The sequence below is a fragment of the Sinohyriopsis cumingii genome, chromosome 5, assembly GCF_028554795.1.
Source record: "Sinohyriopsis cumingii isolate HCF-2022 chromosome 5, ASM2855479v2, whole genome shotgun sequence".
NCBI classification, from domain to species: Eukaryota; Metazoa; Mollusca; class Bivalvia; order Unionida; family Unionidae; genus Sinohyriopsis; species Sinohyriopsis cumingii.
In genome coordinates, this window is record NC_142965.1 from 67305296 (window position 1) to 67327040 (window position 21745).

General features: G+C 33.6%; 1 protein-coding gene across 4 annotated transcripts in view; it reads right to left on the reverse strand.

Annotated features, from left to right (window-relative positions):
- The window catches only part of LOC149799359 (dedicator of cytokinesis protein 11-like), a 236498-nt gene that overhangs the window by 62256 nt on the left and 152497 nt on the right, over positions 1 to 21745 (reverse strand). For 3 of the 4 annotated variants that reach the window (XM_089958680.1, XM_089958683.1, XM_089958682.1), the window contains exons 39-44: positions 20765 to 20878; positions 19168 to 19188; positions 15937 to 16152; positions 13942 to 13999; positions 5194 to 5303; positions 1453 to 1575 (exon numbers count right to left, since the gene is read on the reverse strand). In XM_089958680.1, coding sequence (XP_089814806.1) covers positions 1453 to 1575; positions 5194 to 5303; positions 13942 to 13999; positions 15937 to 16152; positions 19168 to 19188; positions 20765 to 20878 — 642 coding nt within the window. The remainder of the gene's footprint in view (positions 1 to 1452; positions 1576 to 5193; positions 5304 to 13941; positions 14000 to 15936; positions 16153 to 19167; positions 19189 to 20764; positions 20879 to 21745) is intronic. The other variant, XM_089958681.1, reaches the window with a different exon arrangement.

The following is a 21745-nucleotide window of genomic DNA, read 5'->3' on the forward strand; positions in this document are numbered from 1 at the left end:
GTTTCAGTGATGGCTAGTGGCAAATATACATGTTTCAGTGATACCTAAATGTTAGAAAATAGACAATACATCTAGGTGGGTGGGTGGATGGATAGATAAGATTGATAAATAGATAGATAGACAGATAGATAGATAGATAGGTAGTCAGATAGAGAGATCGATCGATCGAAAGACAGATGATAGAGAGATAGATAGACAATAGATAGAATTCCAATTATTATGATTGAGTCTGCTGCAATGTAATTGGATATAAATATCATGTCATATTTACCTAGATTTTTTTACACATTGGTAAATTCTCGGGACTACATTTTGATCTCAATCATTGGGACTACATTTTGATCTCAATCAGTTTCCAGCCATTTTATGTGAAACCTTATCTATACCAATGCCTTACACCATGAAAAACATCCCCAAGAAACCCGATCCCCCACCCCAATGATTTCCAATAAAAATTGTGCAGCCCCCAGCTTAAAATTGGTTAGTTTGAATAGCTGTACATATCCAGTATGCAGGTAATGTACATGCCAATAGTTTGAATAGCTGTTCATATCCAGTATGCAGGTAATGTACATGCCAGTAGTTTGAATAGCTGTTCATATCCAGCATGCAGGTAATGTACATGCCAATAGTTTGAATAGCTGTTCATATCCAGTATGCAGGTAATGTACATGCCAATAGTTTGAATAGCTGTTCATGTCCAGCATGCAGGTAATGTACATGCCAATAGTTTGAATAGCTGTTCATATCCAGCATGCAGGTAATGTACATGCCAATAGTTTGAATAGCTGTTCATATCCAGTATGCAGGTAATGTACATGCCAATATTTTGAATAGCTGTTCATATCCAGTATGCAGGTAGTGTACATGCCAATAGTTTGAATAGCTATTCATATCCAGTATGCAGATAATGTACATGCCAATAGTTTGAATAGCTGTTCATATCCAGTATGCAGGTAATGTACATGCCAATAGTTTGAATAGCTGTTCATATCCAGTATGCAGGTAATGTACATGCCAATAGTCTGAGGTTCATGGATAAAAGAACATCTGTTTGTTAAATGGGGGAAAATAGACAATTGTCATTTCCTTACAATAATAGCTGCTTTTCTTTAACTATTTTTCTTCCATGTAACTTAACTTTTGGCACATGTGTATATACAGTGTTAAATTGAATGCCACACTTCATAGAACTGTCAGAGTCCCAAGTGTACTTTTAACATGCATTCTAACCCAGCTTTGCAACATAAACAGTTTTTTGTATGAGATGCAGCACATGCAACCTACCTAAAAGTCTCTGGTATTCTCATATCACAGTATGCCATCTACCTCAAAGTCCCTACCATTCTCATAACATAGTATGATATCCACCTCAAAGTCCATATCATTCTCATAACACTTATGCTAACTACCTCAAATGTTCCTGGTATTATACCAAAGTATGCAACCTACCTCAAAGTCCCTGGCATTCTCATATATTGGGATGACGAGTTTGTACACCTCGCCAATCACCTCGTAGCGTTCTGCCTGCTCCAGATTATGGGCTGCAAGCTCTAGAAACTCTACCAATGTCTCCTGAAAAATTACACACAATAAGTCAGCATCAATGTACAAAATTTATAATGTCAATATATTCTTTACAAGCTTTTTGTGCTACATGTGGTTTGAAACTGAACAAAAAAAGTTTAAACCATTCTTATTTATGTTATGCAAGTCCAGCATATGCCATATACCGGTATACTTACTTATTGGTTGAGTCTGACTGCAAATAACACAGACCCTGATCTACCATTGCATAATGTGCTGGCAGATCTGGGTCAATGTTGTTGTTTTTTTGCTCTACTGACTACTCCTAACAAACTGTACAGATCCAGATCTGCTGGTGACTTATGCAACAGCAGATCTGGGTTTGTGCAATCTGCAGTTGGACTTGTAAGTAAGTACATACAGTATACTGAACATGACAATAGCTTTTGTGTTTTGCCAGTATTACAAATTTTTCTGCCTGGCCAATTCATATAAAAGATTATAAAAATGGCACTAGCAGCTGCCTTGTTAGGCGCATAGCATTAAGAGGTTAGTGCTAGGACTAGTCAGCCTGGTGTCAGGATAATGTGAATGGGTGGGACATGATGCTACATGTTTACAGCATGATGCCCCAGTGCTTGAAATCACTATAAACTGTCACACTGCAGACAATGAAGTGATATGACTGAAAAATTGTTAAAGCTACATTAAAAATCAAAATGACACACACAAACTTTTGTGTAATTGTTTTCACTGCATAAATACCAATGTTGTACAAACTGTACAAACCCATGTGACTTGTAAACTGTAACAACCTACTTATTGCATGTAGTTCAATCTCTCTGTCTAAGTAAATGGTATTACATGTATTACATGGTATTAAACTGTACTACTGTGGTATTACATGGTATTAAACTTTATTAACATAGTATCACATGGTATTAAACTGTCTTACCATAGTATCACATGGTATTAAACTGTGTTACCATAGTATTACATGGTATTAAACTGTACTACTGTGGTATTACATGGTATTAAACTTTATTTAACATAGTATCACATGGTATTAAACTGTCTTACCATAGTATCACATGGTATTAAACTGTGTTACCATAGTATTACATGGTATTAAACTGTCTTACCATAGTATCACATGGTATTAAACTATGTTACCATAGTATTACATGGTATTAAACTGTACTACTGTGGTATTACATGGTATTAAACTTTATTAACATAGTATTACATGGTATTAAACTTTATTAACATAGTATCACATGGTATTAAACTGTCTTACCATAGTATCACATGGTATTAAACTGTACTACCATAGTATTACATGGTATTAAACTTTATTAACATAGTATTACATGGTATTAAACTGTATTACCATAGTATTACATGGTATTAAACTGTACTACCATAGTATCACATGGTATTAAACTTTATTAACATAGTATTACATGGTATTAAACTGTCTTACCATAGTATCACATGGTATTAAACTGTATTACCAAAGTATTACATGGTATTAAACTGTATTACCAAAGTATTACATGGTATTAAACTGTACTACCATGGTATTACATGGTATGAAACTGTACTGCCATAGTATTACATGGTTATAAACTGTACTACCATGGTATTACATGGTATTAAACTGTATTACCATGGTATTACATGGTATTAAACTGTACTACCATGGCATTACATGGTATTAAACTATATTACCATGGTATTACGTGGTATTAAACTGTATTACCATGGTATTACATGGTACTAAACTGATATGTTTGATATGTTCAGTCCATGATAGGTTATTATCTAGCAGAACACCAAGTAGTCTATCATAACAGACCATTTGCAGATTTGTATCCTTCCATGTCAGACATAGTTCATCACTATCAAGATTTGTCCTTCTTTGCCATGTTGAGATAAGTAATATTTTAGTTTTACCAGTATTTACCACCTGTATTACCATGGTATTACATGGTATTAAATTGTATTACCATGGTATTACATGGTATTAAACTGTATTACCATGGTGTTACATGGTATTAAACTGCATTAACATATTATTACATTATATTAAACTGTACTAAACAGGACATAACTTTTTGTGAATTATAGATAGTACAAACTTCCATAGGGATTGACAAAATGGTACAAAACTCTGTGTACCATACATGGTTTATACCCTGTATAGCAGATAATACAGACCCGTGTACATTACATAGTGTCAAGTTCATGTATTTACAATTACAAAATTACAAATTGTTTTACTACACATGGAACAAAGTGGTATAGTCTACAGTGCAATTCTTTTGTGTATTCAAATTTGATGAATCCATGGATGAAACAAATCTCTGTCTTACTAATGATACAAATCTCTGTCTTACTAATGATACAAATCTCTGTCTTACTAATGATACAAATTTCTGTCTTACTAATGATATAAACCTCTGTCTTACTAATGATACAAATCTCTGTCTTACTAATGATACAAATCTCTGTCTTACTAATGATACAAACTCCTGTTTCTTGCAAATCTGTATACTGCATGATACCAATCTTTCCTGTGTATCACATATACTACAAAACCTCCACTTGTTGATCATAGATACTACAAAATTTATACTTGTTTATCACAGATAATACAAATTTATACTTGTTTATCACAGATAATACAAATTTATACTTGTGTGTTGCAAAACTTCTAATTACATGTCACCGATACTACAAACTTCTACCTGTGTATCTCAGATACTACAAACTTCTACTTGTGTATTGCATTTACAATAAACGTCAAAGTATTTTACAAAATCTCTAATAACTCTACAAATCTGTGTGTACTGCACGTGGTACATTTATCATACACTACTAATCTTGGAGTACTCCATATAAACCTATGTGCATTCACATTTTATATATATCTGTATATTGCACGTGATTCAAACCTGTGTTTAGCACATTTACAAATTTATGTGTGTTGTGTATAGTTCAGACCTTTGTGTATTGCAGCTGATACAATCATCTGAATATTTTAAATTTACTAATCTTGGTGTCTGTATACTGTATGTGGTTATATCCTCTTGGTGTCTGTGTACTACATGTGGTTATATCCTCTTGGTGTCTGTGTACTCATGTAGTTATATCCTCTTGGTTTCTTTGTACTGCATGTGGTTATATCCTCTTGGTGTCCATGCATTGCATGTGGTTATATCCTCTTGGTGTCTGTGTACTGCAAGTGGTCATATCCTCTTAGTGTCTGTGTACTGCAAGTGGTTAAATCCTCTTGGTGTCTGTGTGCGGTATGTGGTTAAATCCTCAAATATTTCATTTATAAAACCTTTTGTGTATTTTTTTTATATGGTTTCGATCTCAGTGCATGTGGTAAAACTTGTATGTACTATTTACAATTTACAAATCTTTTTAAACTGCACTTGGTATACCTCAGGGTCTGTGAATTCATATTTTATAATATCTGTGTGCTGCACCTGATACAAGAACACCACATGTTGGTTTTGTTGCAAACCAAGATACACTAGCATTTTACAAATGTTGCTGTAATGCAGATGGCACTGACCTCTGTGTAATCACATTTTACATTTCTTTGTGAACTGCATATGATACAAGCATCATTTGAGTATTGCTGATTCTACAAACCTCTGTGTATTGTACATCCTGCATGCCAGAATCATCCTTTATCCCTGATTCATCTCTTTCAATATTGGGAGAAATGCTTCGAAATGCTATACAGCCCTGGGGGAAACCTCCTGAAAGGAAAGAAAATGTTTTGATGAATTTATTTTATAACTGACTTAATTGAATCTGAAAACAGCTGGATAAGTTATGTAGCAAATAACAAATATATATTAATGAACCAAAATAACAAATATGTATTCATAAAACAAAATAACAAATATGTATTCATAAAACAAAATAACAGATATTCATTCATAATTTTAAAAAATTCACTATTATTTCTCATTCTCACTGCTCTACAAATCCATGACTGTACAGGCATTTTCTCCATTTCTCTTAATTTCAAATTCTGTTTAATATCTTTTTTTAAAAATTGAGAGAACATTAGACATCCTTGTTCCTGATAGTTGTCCTTAATCAAAAACAACAACAACAACAAAAACCCACACAACTGGTTCTATCAATATTAATCCAAAGATTGTTAAAATCATTTTGCAGGCAAAAGCTGTCATTTGACAATTCCATCCAGAATCGTAAGATTTTTTTAAAAAAATTATCAAGTGAGCACTGCAGTAAAATGGCCCCTTAAATTTTTAGTTGAACCAAGTACTGTAAGATATTAAGCATGTGGAATCAAGCCTATATACCATTTTAAGCACAGAAGGAAAAGGATGTGGTGCTAAATGTTGCAACGGCTGTATAGAAAAAAAGAAATGAAAAGAATCAAGGTTCTTCCAGCTAATTACATTCATCTGTTAACAAATCAAACCAAACTTCAACTGCATACAGATCACCATAAATGAATTTGGTAGACTAAATATGCTACCAAATGACCTGAATATAAAGTAACTCATTATAAGTCTAATTCAATCCAACACTGGAATTTCTAGAATGATAATCATCCAGGCATATCAATTAGTTAACATTTAGCATGACTAAAAAAGTCTACATGTACAATGTCTACTTGTACAAAACAAATTCAAACATATCTTGTGCCATACCTAAAAGCAAATGCAATTATAAATTCAGTGCTGTGTTTTGCAATTAGTACATTTGCTATTACATTAAAGCACACTTTAATAAAGACATGATATTAAAGCTATAGCTCTCTCCCTTTAGCACTCTCCAAAATGGAAAACTTGATTTGGAATGAACATGCATTCCATTTTATTCCAAATGAGCGAAAATGGAAGTTGATTTATGGAATTAATAAATGCAAAATCTGAATGCATTTCTGAAATCATAGTGGAAAAATGATGAGATAATAGATGAAATGCAGATGTGAATGCAATGTAAATGGAATACCAATTTAGTCAAATTACCCACTTCAGGGTCTGTAGTTTTGTCAAAAACGTTATGACTAAATGTGACAGTCGACTATAGAGATAACATAAATTAGTAAAAGTAGGTCAAAGTGACTCCAAATATTCATGAAACATTGTGGCAAATTTATGCTAGATGTGATACCAAGATCACACCTAGTATACAATAAAGTACACACTATCCACATCATATCTTGTTTCTTATACATATCTATATATAAGTTTTCTTTCCCCTATCTCCCATGATTTCCTGCATTATCATATAATACAAAGATTATGATTTTATTACGATTTGAAATGGCTGAGTTCATACTGGCCTTGTCATAGGTCAATACAGATTTATTATGACATTATTATGTTATTCAATGGATGTGTTCATACTGGCCTTGTCACAGGTCAATAAAGATCTGGTATGATTTTATTACGATTTTAAATGGATGTGTTCATATTGGCCTTGACATAGTTCCAAGGTCAGATTTATTATGACATTATTATGTTATTAAATGGATGTGTTCACACTGGCCTTGACATAGTTCCAAGGTCAGATGTATTATGACATTATTATGTTATTAAATGGATGTGTTCATACTGGCCTTGACATAGTTCCAAGGTCAGATTTATTATGACATTATTATGTTATTAAATGGATGTGTTCATACTGGCCTTGACATAGGTCCAAGGCCAGATCAGCCAGAACATGGTTGTTTTGATTCAATATGACTGAACAATAACCTACATTTAAATAAATCCGATGGGGGAAAAAACCCTCACTTCATGACAATTTTATCAAATGACTTTCTTCTTTGTAATCTGTGTCAATACCATTATTTTCTTGTACTGTTTCAATACCATCATCTTTCTACATTGTATCAATACTATCAACTTCTGACACTGTATCAATACCAACATCTTCCTACACTGCATCAGTACCATCATATTCCTACAATGTAAAATACATACTATCAACTTCTGACACTGTATCTTTACCACCATCTTCCTACATTGTACAAATACCAACATCTTTACACTATCAGTACCATCATCTACCAGCATTGTATTAATACTATCAACTTCAAACACTGTATCAATACCAACATCTTATTACTGTATCAATATATTACACTATCAATACTAACATCCTATAATGTATTGATACCATCAACTTCCTACATTGTATCAATATCATCATCTTCCTACACTGTATCAATACCAACATCTTATTACTGTATCAATATCTTACACTGTATCAATATCTTACAATGTATCAATACCATCAACTTCCTACATTGTATCAATACCATCATCTTCCTACACTGTATCAATACTAACATCTTACAATGTATCGATACCATCAACTTCCTACATTGTACCAATACCAACATCTTCCTACACTGGATCAATACCAACATCTTATTACTGTATCAATATACTCCTCTTACACTGTATCAATACCATCCTCCTCCTACACCATATCAATACCATCCTCCTCCTACACTGTATCAATACCAGTCTCCTCTTACACTGTATTATAATACCATCCTTCTCCTACACTGTATCAATACCAGTCTCCTCTTACACTGTATCAATACCATCCTCCTCCTACACTGTATTAATACCATCCTCCTCCTAAACAATCAATACAACAATATTTTTCATTTATCTGCTATATTTTACATATCTAATACACATTATACTTTTCATGTATATATTTCATGTATCTTTAATATACTGACATTTGCTATATAGTTCATGCATCCACAGCATTTCATGTATCTGATAATTATATATACCAGTATTTGTTATAATTTGTGTATCTATGATATTTCATGTATATGCAATACTTCATGCCACTTTCCCAGAACCCAATGGCACAATACAACAAAGTGTGCAGTTCCTTCAACCTAGAATTAAAAATCCATAGCCTTCCCATTATAGCATGCAAAACTTTGTCATGACTGCTCCCCTCAAAGAAATAATGTCATTCCATTTATTTGAAGCTAAAAACAATTATGAGACCTAATGAATAATACAGTATTACATATAGATTTTGACCTATTGCCTTTTACACTGAAACTGGTATCTACATGGTGAATTTCAGTGACTTTTCTCTCTTTCATTGTGCAGTGTGCCGATAAGCTATTATCAAGTCATCATTGCTTTAACTGTGAATGCATCACACCTAGTGCTGGTACATAAGCAATATAGCCCCTTGTTGTAAGGCAATACCTGATGTAATGGTGCTAACACTATGGATTCCATAATTAAATCAAACTACTGTACACAAATTAGTCAACAGCAACATGAAGTTTAGTACTGCTGCTTTGTTTCTTTTTAGAATAGCATTATTTTACTAAATTAAATGAAAAACTGTAATGACATGACAAAATATATATAATTTACATGAATTAAAATTATTACTACAAATCTGATCTGTGTAATATTTATTTCCCTACAAACCCAACAAGGGATATAACTTTGTTGTTGTTGTTGTTGTTGTAATGGGGGTTTAATACCATTTTTCAACACAAGATAGGCTATACATGGCAGCCAGTATTAATGGTGGAGGAATAACCCAGAAACCCTGGAAAGAACCACCAACCCACGAGAAGCTAAAGGCAAGCTTTCTCACATACCCACATTAGTCGAGCCCGAGACTCGAACCACGCAGACAGAGGTCAGATGGCAGTGATCTGTAATGGTGAGCGCTTAAGACCACTCGGACACTCGGGGCAACAATATAACTTTGTATAAAGGCAAACTATTGTAAAGTCAAATAGTCAAATATCTTAGGCAAAATACAATCACCATGCCCAAACAGAAAATAAAATTTCCATTTATTGCATTTTTTAAGCATCAAATTTTATGCAGGAAACTCTTGTATTTTCCTATGTTAAAACATTTTTCACATGAAAAATCATAGAAATGAATAAATAAAATGTATCAACAAAAATTTCTTGAACTTTAGTCTTAAGAATAGAATATCCGCATAAAAATAAAAACATTATCTGCATGTATCACTGTATTGCCAAAGCTCTAATTATTTAATATTTAAAGTAAGCTTGAGAGAAAATAAAACTGATATCACTAAAGCTAAAAATGACTTGAAAAAGTGTGTGCAAAATTATTTTAATTACTGGCAAGCAAAAGTGATTTTTGAACTAAAAGTCAAACATGTTTTCCTAAAAATAAAAACATTAAAAGCAAGCAATAAAAAATGAAAATGGTAGGAACACTGGGGAGTGAGTGGCATTTAATAAATCCGACAACACAAAGACATGCTTACTGCATAGCATTTGGTTAGACTTACTTGTTTTGACTTTTCCTGCAGAAGACAGCAAGAAAGAAATGACAGGAATGTAATGGTACAGTATTTTCTAGAACAATCCATGAAAAGCACTCACAATTTTCAACTGGTCTTTTAATTTCTCAAATTCCAGCCAGTTTGACAAATGTAATGTTTTAATTGTCAGCTGTCTTCAAACATCTTACCTGCACATGCTCATTACGATTTTTGTTTAATAAACACATTTTATAAATAGACTATTTTTGGGAGACAAGATTTCCATGAAACTCATGTACGTGAATGGCATTTTTGAATCTGCTCAATGCATGTGTGACAGGAACTTCTAGTGCATAAGACTTCAAACTTTAGACATTTTGTAACAATTAAATGTGGTCACTATAATGTAGACGAAATAAGACATTTTTTTTTACATAGCACCTTAACAATCTTTACAACACTCATGCTCCTGATAATGCTGCCACTAAATAAGTTATAGCTGTCTCTTGCCATCCCCAGATGAGAAAATAATTTGCACTAAATAAGTTATAGCTATCTCTCGCCATCCCCAGATGAGAAAATAATTTGTACTAAATAAGTTATAGCTATCTCTCACCATCCCCAGATGAGAAAATAATTTGCACTAAATAAGTTATAGCTGTCTCTCGCCATCCCCAGATGAGAAAATAATTTGCACTAATTTTATGCTAGGCCATGAGATAATGGAGTTTCCAAGTAAAAAAAAGTCATAATTCCCCGGAATGAATTACAATGATTTCACTGCAATGTTGATAACAAGATAACCATGAAATTTGAAGCTATTTGTGGATGCTTACATGGCCGAGCAGTAACGATGGCTGTCTCCCATTACAGATGACTTGAGTTCCAATCCAATAAGGCACAAATAATTATTTTTTCTTAATATACTATTTTACTTTGAATTGGGAAGGAGAATTATGTAAATGTTTACATTTTCTGCATTAATATAAAACACAGCAGAACATAAAGGGTAAACTGCAGACACTGCATGGGATCTAGTAAGAAATCTGCTAGTTCAATCTGTTAAACAGTATATTTTGCCCCAACTCAAATGTACATGTTAATCACTTGTTTCAAGCAAATATCCTGTATATAATTTCTTTAACTGGTTACTTAGTAATAATGCTGACTTTCTAGCAGATCAACACTGCATATCACGTAAAATCCACATATGCTTTATACTTTGATTCAATACTTCATAACCAAAAAAAAACAGACTGGTCTACATGGTGGATTTAGGTTAATTAGAAATATAATAAATTTTTTTTTATATATTTGTTCCATTAACTGCTTTGTTTCATGATAATAATTATTAAATCAGATTTCTTGCATACAAAATTCTTTAAGAATTTTTGTTTTTTGCTTGGATATAAAGAAACATTATTTATAAGGTCAAATAGAGGTACGTAATTAGGTCAAATGATAAATCACAGAAGTGCTACATACATACAAATTACTGAATTGGTTAAAGTTTTATTAAAATAAATTGAAAATAAATACAAAATGTATTGCTACTTAGCACATTGCAAAACAATGTAATGTCACAAATGTACCAAATCTACCAACTTAACAAAATGTAATGGTGTTACAAATAATTAAATACAGTAATTCATATAATAACAGCACTTACAGTAATTCCTACAATAAAAGGACTTACAGTAATTCCTACAATAATAAATACAGTAATTCCTACAATATTAGGATTTCATTAATTCCTACAATAATAGGACTTCAGTAATTCCTACAATAATTGGACTTACAGAAATTCCTACAATACCAGGACTTACACTAATTCCTACAATAATATGACTTACAGAAATTCCTACATTAATAGGATTTACAGTAATTCCTACAACATTAGAACTTAGAGTAAGCTCTACAATACCAGGACTTATAGAAATCCTTACAGTAACATGACTTACATTAATATCTACAATAATTTGATTTACAGTAATTCCTACAACAATAGGACTTCAGTAATTCCTACAGTAATAGGACTTACCGTAAGCCCTAAAATAACAGGACTTAACAGACATTCTGAAAGACACAGGACTCCCTTACAAAAACAGTGTCAATGACAAACAATGAACATTAGCATGCCAGTCTTGTAATTAAATACATATAATACATACCATTTCAATACTATACAATGAAATGGGATCCATCCTCACCAGAATCATGTAATAGTGAAACTTCTTATAGTGAAGTAGTGTTGTATTATGTATGTCTGATCAAACAAGCATTTAATATATATGCATTAATACTGATATATGGTACTACCAAACATGCATTACTTCTGTGAGAATGGGTAAGTTCCTGTGAATATGTCCAAACCATTATTTCTCAAAGCATAGAGCACTTAAACTGGGCTTATAAATTACCAAGATAACAAAGTATACAGCACTTAAATCAGACTTGATAAATTACCAACATGACCAATGATCACTGAAGTAAGAGACCCCTTTCTATTCAGGTTAACTTAGGGTATGGACTACTTCATCTACGGATAGATGGACATGCGTACAGATGCAAAGTGATTGCTATGTCAAGGTTTCACCAAAAAGAGGTCAACAAAAATACTGATGTTCTGAAAACAATATGTTCTCCCTGCTGCAAACTGCATAGATCCAATTAACCTGTTGCATAATGTGCTGTCAGATCATGGTCTAAGTTGTTTGCAAAAGCAATGAGGGGGAACCATTACACTTGGGTCCTAGCTGTTTGCTGAACCACTGAGTCAAACCTTTAGATCTGGGTCCTAGCTGTTTGTTGAACCAATGAGTGGAACCTTTAGATCTGTGTCCTAGCTGTTTGCTGAAGCACTGAGTGGAACCTTTAGATCAGGGTCCTGGCTGTTTGCTGAAGCACTGAGTGGAGCCTTCTAATCAGGGTCCAGACTGTTTGTAGAACCACTAAGTGGAACCATCAGTAAAGAGTCCAAGCTATTTGTAAAACCACTAAGTGGAACCATTCAATCAGGGCCTTACCTGTTTGTAAAACTACTGAATGGCACCTTCATATCAGAGTACTAGCTGTCTGTAAAACCACATACTGAAACCATCAAATCAAGGTTCTAGCTTTTTGTAAAACCACCATGTGAAACTTTCAGATCAGGGTCCTGTTTGTAATAACATTGAATGGAATCTGCAGATCTGGGTCCTGTTTGTAATAACACTGAATGGAATCTGCAGATCAGGGTCCTAGCGTTTGTTGAACTACTGAGTGGAATGATCAGATCAGGTCCTAGATTTTTTTTAAATTGACGAGTGGGTCCTAGCTATTTGTAAAGATACAGCATGCCTTTATAGTCCAACCACTGAATGGAACCATGAAATCAGGGTCGCTGCTGTTTTGTAAAACTACAGTGTGCCTGCAGATAACTGTCCTAGGTTTTTGTAAAATCAATGAGTAGAACCATCAGACCTGGGTGCTAGCTATTTGTAAAGCATGGAACCTTTAGATCAGAGTCCATGTTCTTCTGTAAAACCACTGAATGGAACCGAGAAATCAGGGTCCCAGCTGCTTGGTGTTGGTCAAACCACTAAATGGAACCATCAGATCAGGGTCCTATTTGCAAAACCATTCAATCACGGGTCCAAGCTATTTGCAAAACCAATGGGTGGAACAATCAGGTTACATTCTAAGCTGTTTGTAGAAAAACAAAGAAAAAACACAACTGGAATCACCAGAGCACAGTTCAAGCTGTTTGTCAACACCACTAAGCTGAATGGTCAAATCTGGGTCCAAACCGTTTGTCAAAATCATTGAGCAGAACCTGATTTTCAAGCACATCATGCAATAGCCAGTCTGTGCAGGATGTATTTCTATGATTTGTTATTGCTGCATTTTATGATGATTTCTGAAAAATCATGCCAAAAATTATTTAAAAATGAATTTGCCCCAAATGCACATAATATTTACAAGACTTTCCTTCATTTTTAAATGAAATTCACCCTAATTTCCCACTCAAGAACAGAACTGTCTGTGTTGTTAGTAGTTTGATGGGTAGTTTGCATGAGAAAGATATGGCGGAGTTAAAATGCAAGATGTTTAATAAGTACCACTCACCTCTTTTCTTGAGATACTCAGCTATGAGGGCACCTATGTGTATATAGCAGTGAGATGCCTGGGGAGAGACAAAAATAGAACATATAGCTTTTACATGGTTTATGACTCAGGGAAACACACACACACACACACACACACACACATACTGGAGTGTAAGTCTGGTCAGAGCAAACATTTCATTAGTGAAACATTGTGACAATCTAATTAGCAAAAATCAATCAATCAATTTACTAATCTTATTATTCATCTGTCTGTCTGACTGTAACAAACAACAATTAATGTAACCATAATCTACAAGTTATTATACAAAATGAAATGCAGATGATAATGAAGGTGGTGTTTCTATTTTCTTATGCAGTCACATTAATACAGTGAAGTTTGGTTGATCCGACCCCAAGTTATTCAACTAGTACTTCATACAATTCCAAGAATATGACTGTTGATTTTGTTTAAAGAAACTTGATTAGTTATAACATTTAACTGTACATACGAACAGAGAAATAATGCCAATATTAGAAAACAAGTACGTATCGCTTGCACAAATTCCTCAACATGTGAAGATAAAAGTGAAAGATAAATCACATTTACAATTTTATATAAATAAGTCATAAAAAAATTACATTTAAAAGTAGCATTTTCTATGTAACTAAATTAGTTTATCAATAAAATTACATTTACCATTCTACCTAATTTAGTCATCAAAAATACAAGCCATTAATAATTTATCTAAATTAGCCATTAAAAATGCCATTTACAATTTATCTATACATAAAAAAGATATTTAAAAATTACCTAAACTAGTATTAAAAAATGACATTTATAATTTACCCAAATCAGCATGGAAACAAAATCACATTTATAATCTACCTAAATCAGTGATAAAAATACATTTAAAATTTACTTATATCAATCAAAATATGTTTACAAAAAAAAGCCAAATTATATTCATAAAAAGTACATTTATAATTTACCCATTCTAGTCATATAAATAACATTTAGAATTTGCATAATTTAGTCATACAAATTACATTTATAATTTATTTAAACTGGTCATTAAAAATGACAATTATAATAATTTAGTTATTAGAAATCAAAATTACATTTATAACTTTCCTAAATCAGCCATAAAATATGACATTTACCATTTACCTAAATCAGTCATCTAAAAAATTGATTTTCTAATTTACCTAAATTAGTTACAACAAAAATATAAGTAATGATTAAAATAATTTATGAGGCAGATTTTTAAAGAATGATTTTTCCATCGTATTTGAGAATGTACCCCATTAATAATAATTCTTGATTTAAAAAAGATAATGCAATTAGTTTACAACTATTCTACCATCAGACCTTCTCTGCAAAACATTTTTTGAACAATATATGAAATCTGACAATTTCACTAAAAATTATAAATGACATTCAAACAATGAATTCTGTGGTTCACTAAGTTTCAACAATTTTGTGAATTTCATGCTTCTACAAATCATGAATTTATGGACCTTATGAACAGTCATTCTTCTGTAGAAAGAAAATGGACTGCTTTCCCAATCCACATAGGGGCCCCGAGTGCCCAACTGGTCTTAAGCGCTCTCCGTTACGGATCACTGCCATCTCACCTGTCTGCATGGGTTCGATTCTCGGATTCAGCCAATGTGGGTATGTGAGAAAGCTTGCCAGTAGCTTCTCGTGGGTCAGTGGTTATTTCAGGGGTTTTTCCGGGTTCTTCCTCCACCATTAATACTGGCCACCATGTACAGCCTATCGTGTGCTGAAAAATGGCATTATACCTTACAACAACAACAACCAATCCACATAAATAAGTACCCCAAACTTTCATTTTCTCGCATTAATGAAAACATTAACATGCATGAAAATAGCTGAATTAACTATTTCTCTCTTTCATTTACTTCTGCTCATTTGAAAAGTAAGATCTAATAAAACACCTGATCAGACACAGCCAATGACGGTGGCTGAAAAATGTGACAAAGCACTGACCTCTGAGAAATCCCTGTTACGACAGTGGATTTTGGCCATGCTATCCAGCCAGGTTTTACGCAATTCAGGAGTACTGGCATAGGAGTCGGCTAGACTGTGCTGCAAATCTATCAACATTTCTGGGTCTCGCTCATGTTCACGCATCTGTGCAGTTGCCATAAGTACTGTTTTTATTCGCTTGGTCAGGTCCTTTACTTCATTAGAAAACTTGGATTTCTGGAAATGCATTAAAGTTGAAAAAAAGAAATCTGCCTACAATACAGCATGAAATAATTTAGGACAATGACATATTTTGCATTCTTGAATCAGCCAAACTTTTTGGGAATAAAATATTGGTAACAAACATATATCCCTTGTGTTCAACAGAATTGATCGGTTATATATAATATTTTTTCTTGGAAGAAATTAATATAATGATCAAAAACTAAGGTCCACAATTACATCTAAGGATAATTATTACTGGTAATTTAACTGAAAGTTGACAAGTAAAATGACAAAGTTCCTGATATGTGTAAACAATAACTTTAAAGCTAGAGTCATACAATCTCACCAGCCAAGTAGCTTATGAACTAAAGTAATCTCCCTGACATACAATGGGATCTTTTGACTACTGAGTCTTCGACACTAAGATTTACAAGATGTAGTTTTAGGAACCAATCTAACATCAGACTGCAGTGGCATTATTTATTCTGTTGCACTTCGATCTATGATGCACGTGTTGTCTGAACAATTTGAGCTTTTGTGAGTTTCAAATTCATGATAAAAGTAGATTTGCTGTACTGGGATACTTGCAACATCACTGTACAGAGATGCTAACAACTTCACTGTACATAGATGCTAACTTAACTGTACAGAGATGCTAACAACATCACTGTACTCAGATGCTAATAATTTCACTGTGCAGAGATGCTAAGAACACTGTAGAGAGATGCTAACAACTTCACTGTACAGAGATGCTAACAACTTCACTGTACAGATGTGCTAACAATGTCACTGCATAGAGATGTAGAAACTTCACTGTAAAGATACATTAACAACTTCTTTGAATGAAGATGTAAGCATTTCACAATACTGATATACTATCAACTTCACTGTACTGTGACACCAGCAACGTTGCTGTACTGTGACTTTGTCAACTTCACTGTACTGTGAAACTAGTAGCTTCATGATAATGAAGTACTAGTAACCACAATATATCAACTCCAATATGTTGAGATACAAGCAACATCATAATAGTAAATTACCAACAACTTCTAAGTAGTGAGATATACATATTATACCTGTACTTGGACACAGTGCACTGAAATACTGGTTGTATCACTGCACTTGTATATAATATAGTTTCGCTGTATTGAGATACCAGTAACTTCACCATACTAAGATAGTGGGAACTTCATTGTACACTAGCAACATCAGTGTATTAAACTGTGATGTAATACATGTAGCACCAACTTCACCATTCAAAGATAACAGCAAATTCACTGTCATGTACACTTAACTAAGATACTGTCTATGCCAAGACACTGGCAACTTCACTGTGCTACAATATTGGCAACATCACAGTACTACAATACTGGCAACTTCACTGTACAATACTAGCAACTTTACTGTAGTACAGTAATGCTAAATACACTGTACTACAATACTGGCAACATTACTGTACTTCAATAATGTCAACTTCCCTGTATTAGAATACTGGTAACTTTACTGTACTAAATAATGGCAAAGTGATGGTAGTAAAGTACTGCTAACTTCACATACTACAATACTGGAAACTTCGCTGTATTTCAGTACTGGCAACATAATTTGTAATACCTGACAAACAACTTCACTGTTCTAGAATAATTCACTATACTACAATATTGGCAACTTCGCTGTACTATGGTATTTTCAATGTCACTGAACTATGATACTGGTAACTTCATGGCACTAAGGTATTGTCAATGTCACTGAACTACGATACTGGTAACTTCATGGCACTATGGTATTGTCAATGTCACTGAACTATGATACTGGTAACCACATGGCACTATGGCATTGTCAACGTCACTGAAGTATGATACTGGTAACTTCATGGCACTATGGTATTGTCAACATCACTGAACTATGATACTGGTAACTTCATGGCACTATGGTATTGTCAACGTCACTGAACTATGATACTGGTAACTTCATGGCACTATGGTATTGTCAACATCACTGAACTAAGATACTGGTAACTTCATGGCACTATGGTATTGTCAACATCACTGAACTAAGATACTGGTAACTTCATAGCACTATGGTATTGTCAATGTCACTGAACTATCATACTGGTAACTTCATGGCAACATGATCCCAGCACTTCACTGTGATTTGATACCAGCAAATTCATTGCACTATGTCATTAGCGACACCAGTAAATTGACTGTGCTATGACACAAGCAACTTCACTGTGCTAAAATACTTGAAACTTCACTGTACTATAATATTGCAAACTTCACTGTACTACAAATACAAGCAACTCTAATATACTATGAACTGGGAATTTCAGTGTACTGACTGGAACTTCAGTGTAGTAACTGGGAACTTCAGCGTACTGACTGGAACTTCAGTGTACTGACTAGAACTTCAGTGTAGTAACTGGAACTTCAGTGCGCTGACTAAACTTCAGTTTAGTGACTGGGAACTTTTGTATACTGACTGAGAACTTCAGTGTAGTAACTGGGAACTTTAGTGTTCTAAGATACTGGTATCATCCCTGAACTATGATATATCAAGATGCTCAATGCCATACAAGCTTAGATTTCTCTGTAATCAAGCAACCATATTAAGACAGGATGAACAAAAAGAATAAGTACTAATTATAGAATTATCATAACAAATTCATAGGCATACATATAGTTTCTGCTGCTGGCAATTCATGGTAAGCTAGCATTAACAACTGAGAAAGGGTGAATTGAAAGGAGCACTGTAGGCATGCCATGCCTTATATAAAAAAATTATCAATGAGATTTTAATAATGACTAGATTATGTAAGTCATGATGTTTATAGCTTTTAATTCAAGTTGCACCAAATTAGAAGTTCATGACTAGAACCAGATGTGAAAAATGATAGAGGAAAGTCAAGAAAGGAAGTTTATTTGTCAGCTCTTCAGATGGTATTAAATATCAAAATAGCAGGTGAAATACCATCACATGCTCATACTCCCAGCAGATTTTTCAACAGAGTAATAATTCAATACTACCTACCTTCTCAAACATGGACCATGCCTACAATAGTGGTTTAAAAGTTTTGAAAACCATAATATTTTTGCATCAACATTTCAAAATTCTGTACGGTTGTGATCTTTGTTAAAAGTAATGATGGTTGCATTCATAAGAGTTCAGGCTCTGAACATGGCAACCACAACGAAAGGAACAACATTTGTGTTGCAACTCAAAATACAAAAAATTCAAATATTTAAAATGACATGGAATTAAAACACAATCAAAGAGTTTTCTTTGTTATTTAAGCTTTTATTCAAAGAGTAAGAAGCTGAAATCTGTTTTATCATTTCTTATTATTTATTTCATTTTTGGTAATAACAATATTGGAATACCTATTGCTTTTTCTCATTTCTCTCAATAATTACTTTGTCTTAAAACTGTACATATCAAGTTTGGCCCAAATAGTGGCTGAAAATGTCACTTAACTGAAATTTTAGTACACATGACCTTAAACCCACAAATGCAGAGAGGAAGCAATGGTGAACCCCCACCTTAGGGCAGGGAACAAAAAACAGCACCCCTTTTGTACATGGTTTATATATGAACAAGACAACCAGCAAGTTTGGAGAATCTCTACCCATTGGTTCAGGTAAAGAAAAAAATGTTACAAGAGTCCCTTGAAGAGACTGACACTCCACTGGACAAAATTTTTTTCTATGAATCCAGGATTTTAACATGTTTTAATTTTAAATAATGAACGTTGAAGCCATCTCTATTATTCTACAACAATCACAAGATTTTCCACATCACTCCCATGTAGCCATATTTGATGTAAGATCGAAACCATTTTCATTTAGGACCAACTAGGCATCATAATAAGTCTTTTGGTGAAAACCACATTATTATGACCATCCATTTATGAAGTGTAGCGATAACAATATTTTCAAGATGGCCCTTATGGTGGCCATATTGGATGTGAGATTGGTACCATCTTCATTTAAGATCAACTAGACATCCCAATTAAAGAAATTGGTGGGGGGGGAGCCCCATGTCAGTATGACCATCTTTTAAGGAAAAGAAGTGATACAATTTTCAGGATGGTCACATAATGGAGGTCAGATCTGCATTATTTTCATTTAGGAGCAAGCATACCTCTTAAAAAGTCTTCTGGTGAAAAATCCATATTGATATGACTTTTCTATTCATAGGGAGTAACAATACAATTTTTAAGATGGCTTCCATAGTGGCCATATTGAATGTTAGATTTACACCATTTTGATTTTGGACCAATTAGACTTTTGTATTAAATCTGTCAGTGAAATCCACATGGTGATATGACCATCTGCTCAGGAGTCATGACAACAAGATTTTCAAGATGGCCACTGTGGCAGCCATGCTGATGATCAAGCAGAAACATTTTCAATTAGGACCAATTAAACCAGGGGCTTGAGGTTCATGCAAATTATCATGACAATCCACCAAGCAGTTTAGGAGGAATAGCAATAATTAACTTGTGTTAATGGACAGACTTAGGACAACAGGACATTCATAAATTCTTCTGGTCTTTTACCAGCAGAACTAAACAAATATGTTGACGAACCCTAGTGCTGAGATCATGATAAATTAATGATAAATTCACCTTCATTGTCTTGTCCGTGGAAGCATAGCTGTTGATAACTGCCAGACTCTCCTGGAAGCGGGAGTTACTTAGTGTTACAACATTACCGATCAGCTGTGCTACAGATATTATCACCTGAAACAGACAATGGTACACCATACCTCACAATTTCCTATATAATATATCTCTATGATCACTGAAAAAAATCATTTTGACATCTTAAAATTAAAAATACTCTTAAGTTTTTATGTATGATGGAGCATCATTTACCTATTTGTAGAATCAACTAGGTTTACATTATATATGCATTGCTGTTTCTGAGGTTTCTAATCCTACCCGTCACCTCACCTTCACTTTGTACATACGTTTGGTCAGTATATTGGTATATGAACATGCATCTACAGTATATACTTGCTTATAAGTCAAGTCCAACTGCAAAGTGTTTCAACCCAAATTGTCAGATAATGTACCATCAGATCTGGGTCTGTGCTGTTTGTCAGGATTAATCATCTAAACAAGCAACACAAACCCTGATCTGTTGGTGCATTATGCAATGGCAGAAAGGGTCAATGTTTTTTGGACTGGACATAAAATGAGCATTATTGGTACCTATACAGATCAAATACTACATCAAACAGGTTGTTTGCTGTATATTATGGAAAGTAAACAAAACCCCAGTGCCTGGTTATTTAGTTTATTGTGGAGAAAGAAAATAAAAACTACTTCTGTTTTTCTCAGTATATTTGAGAAAGCAAAGAAAGCCCAGTGCTTGTTCCTGAATGAATCATGATAAGAATGAAGAACTGTTTTCTTTTCATAATGAAGAAATTTGCTCAATAACTTTTCAAGCACAAGTTGAAATCATCCAAACAATCAGAAGAGTTCTACATCTAAACACGTTGGACACATATTTACGACGTCAATAAAAGGTCCAAAGACTGACAGAATTCTTTCTATTTTATTATACTAATTTTTGTCATGTCAATAAAGGGACCAAAGATT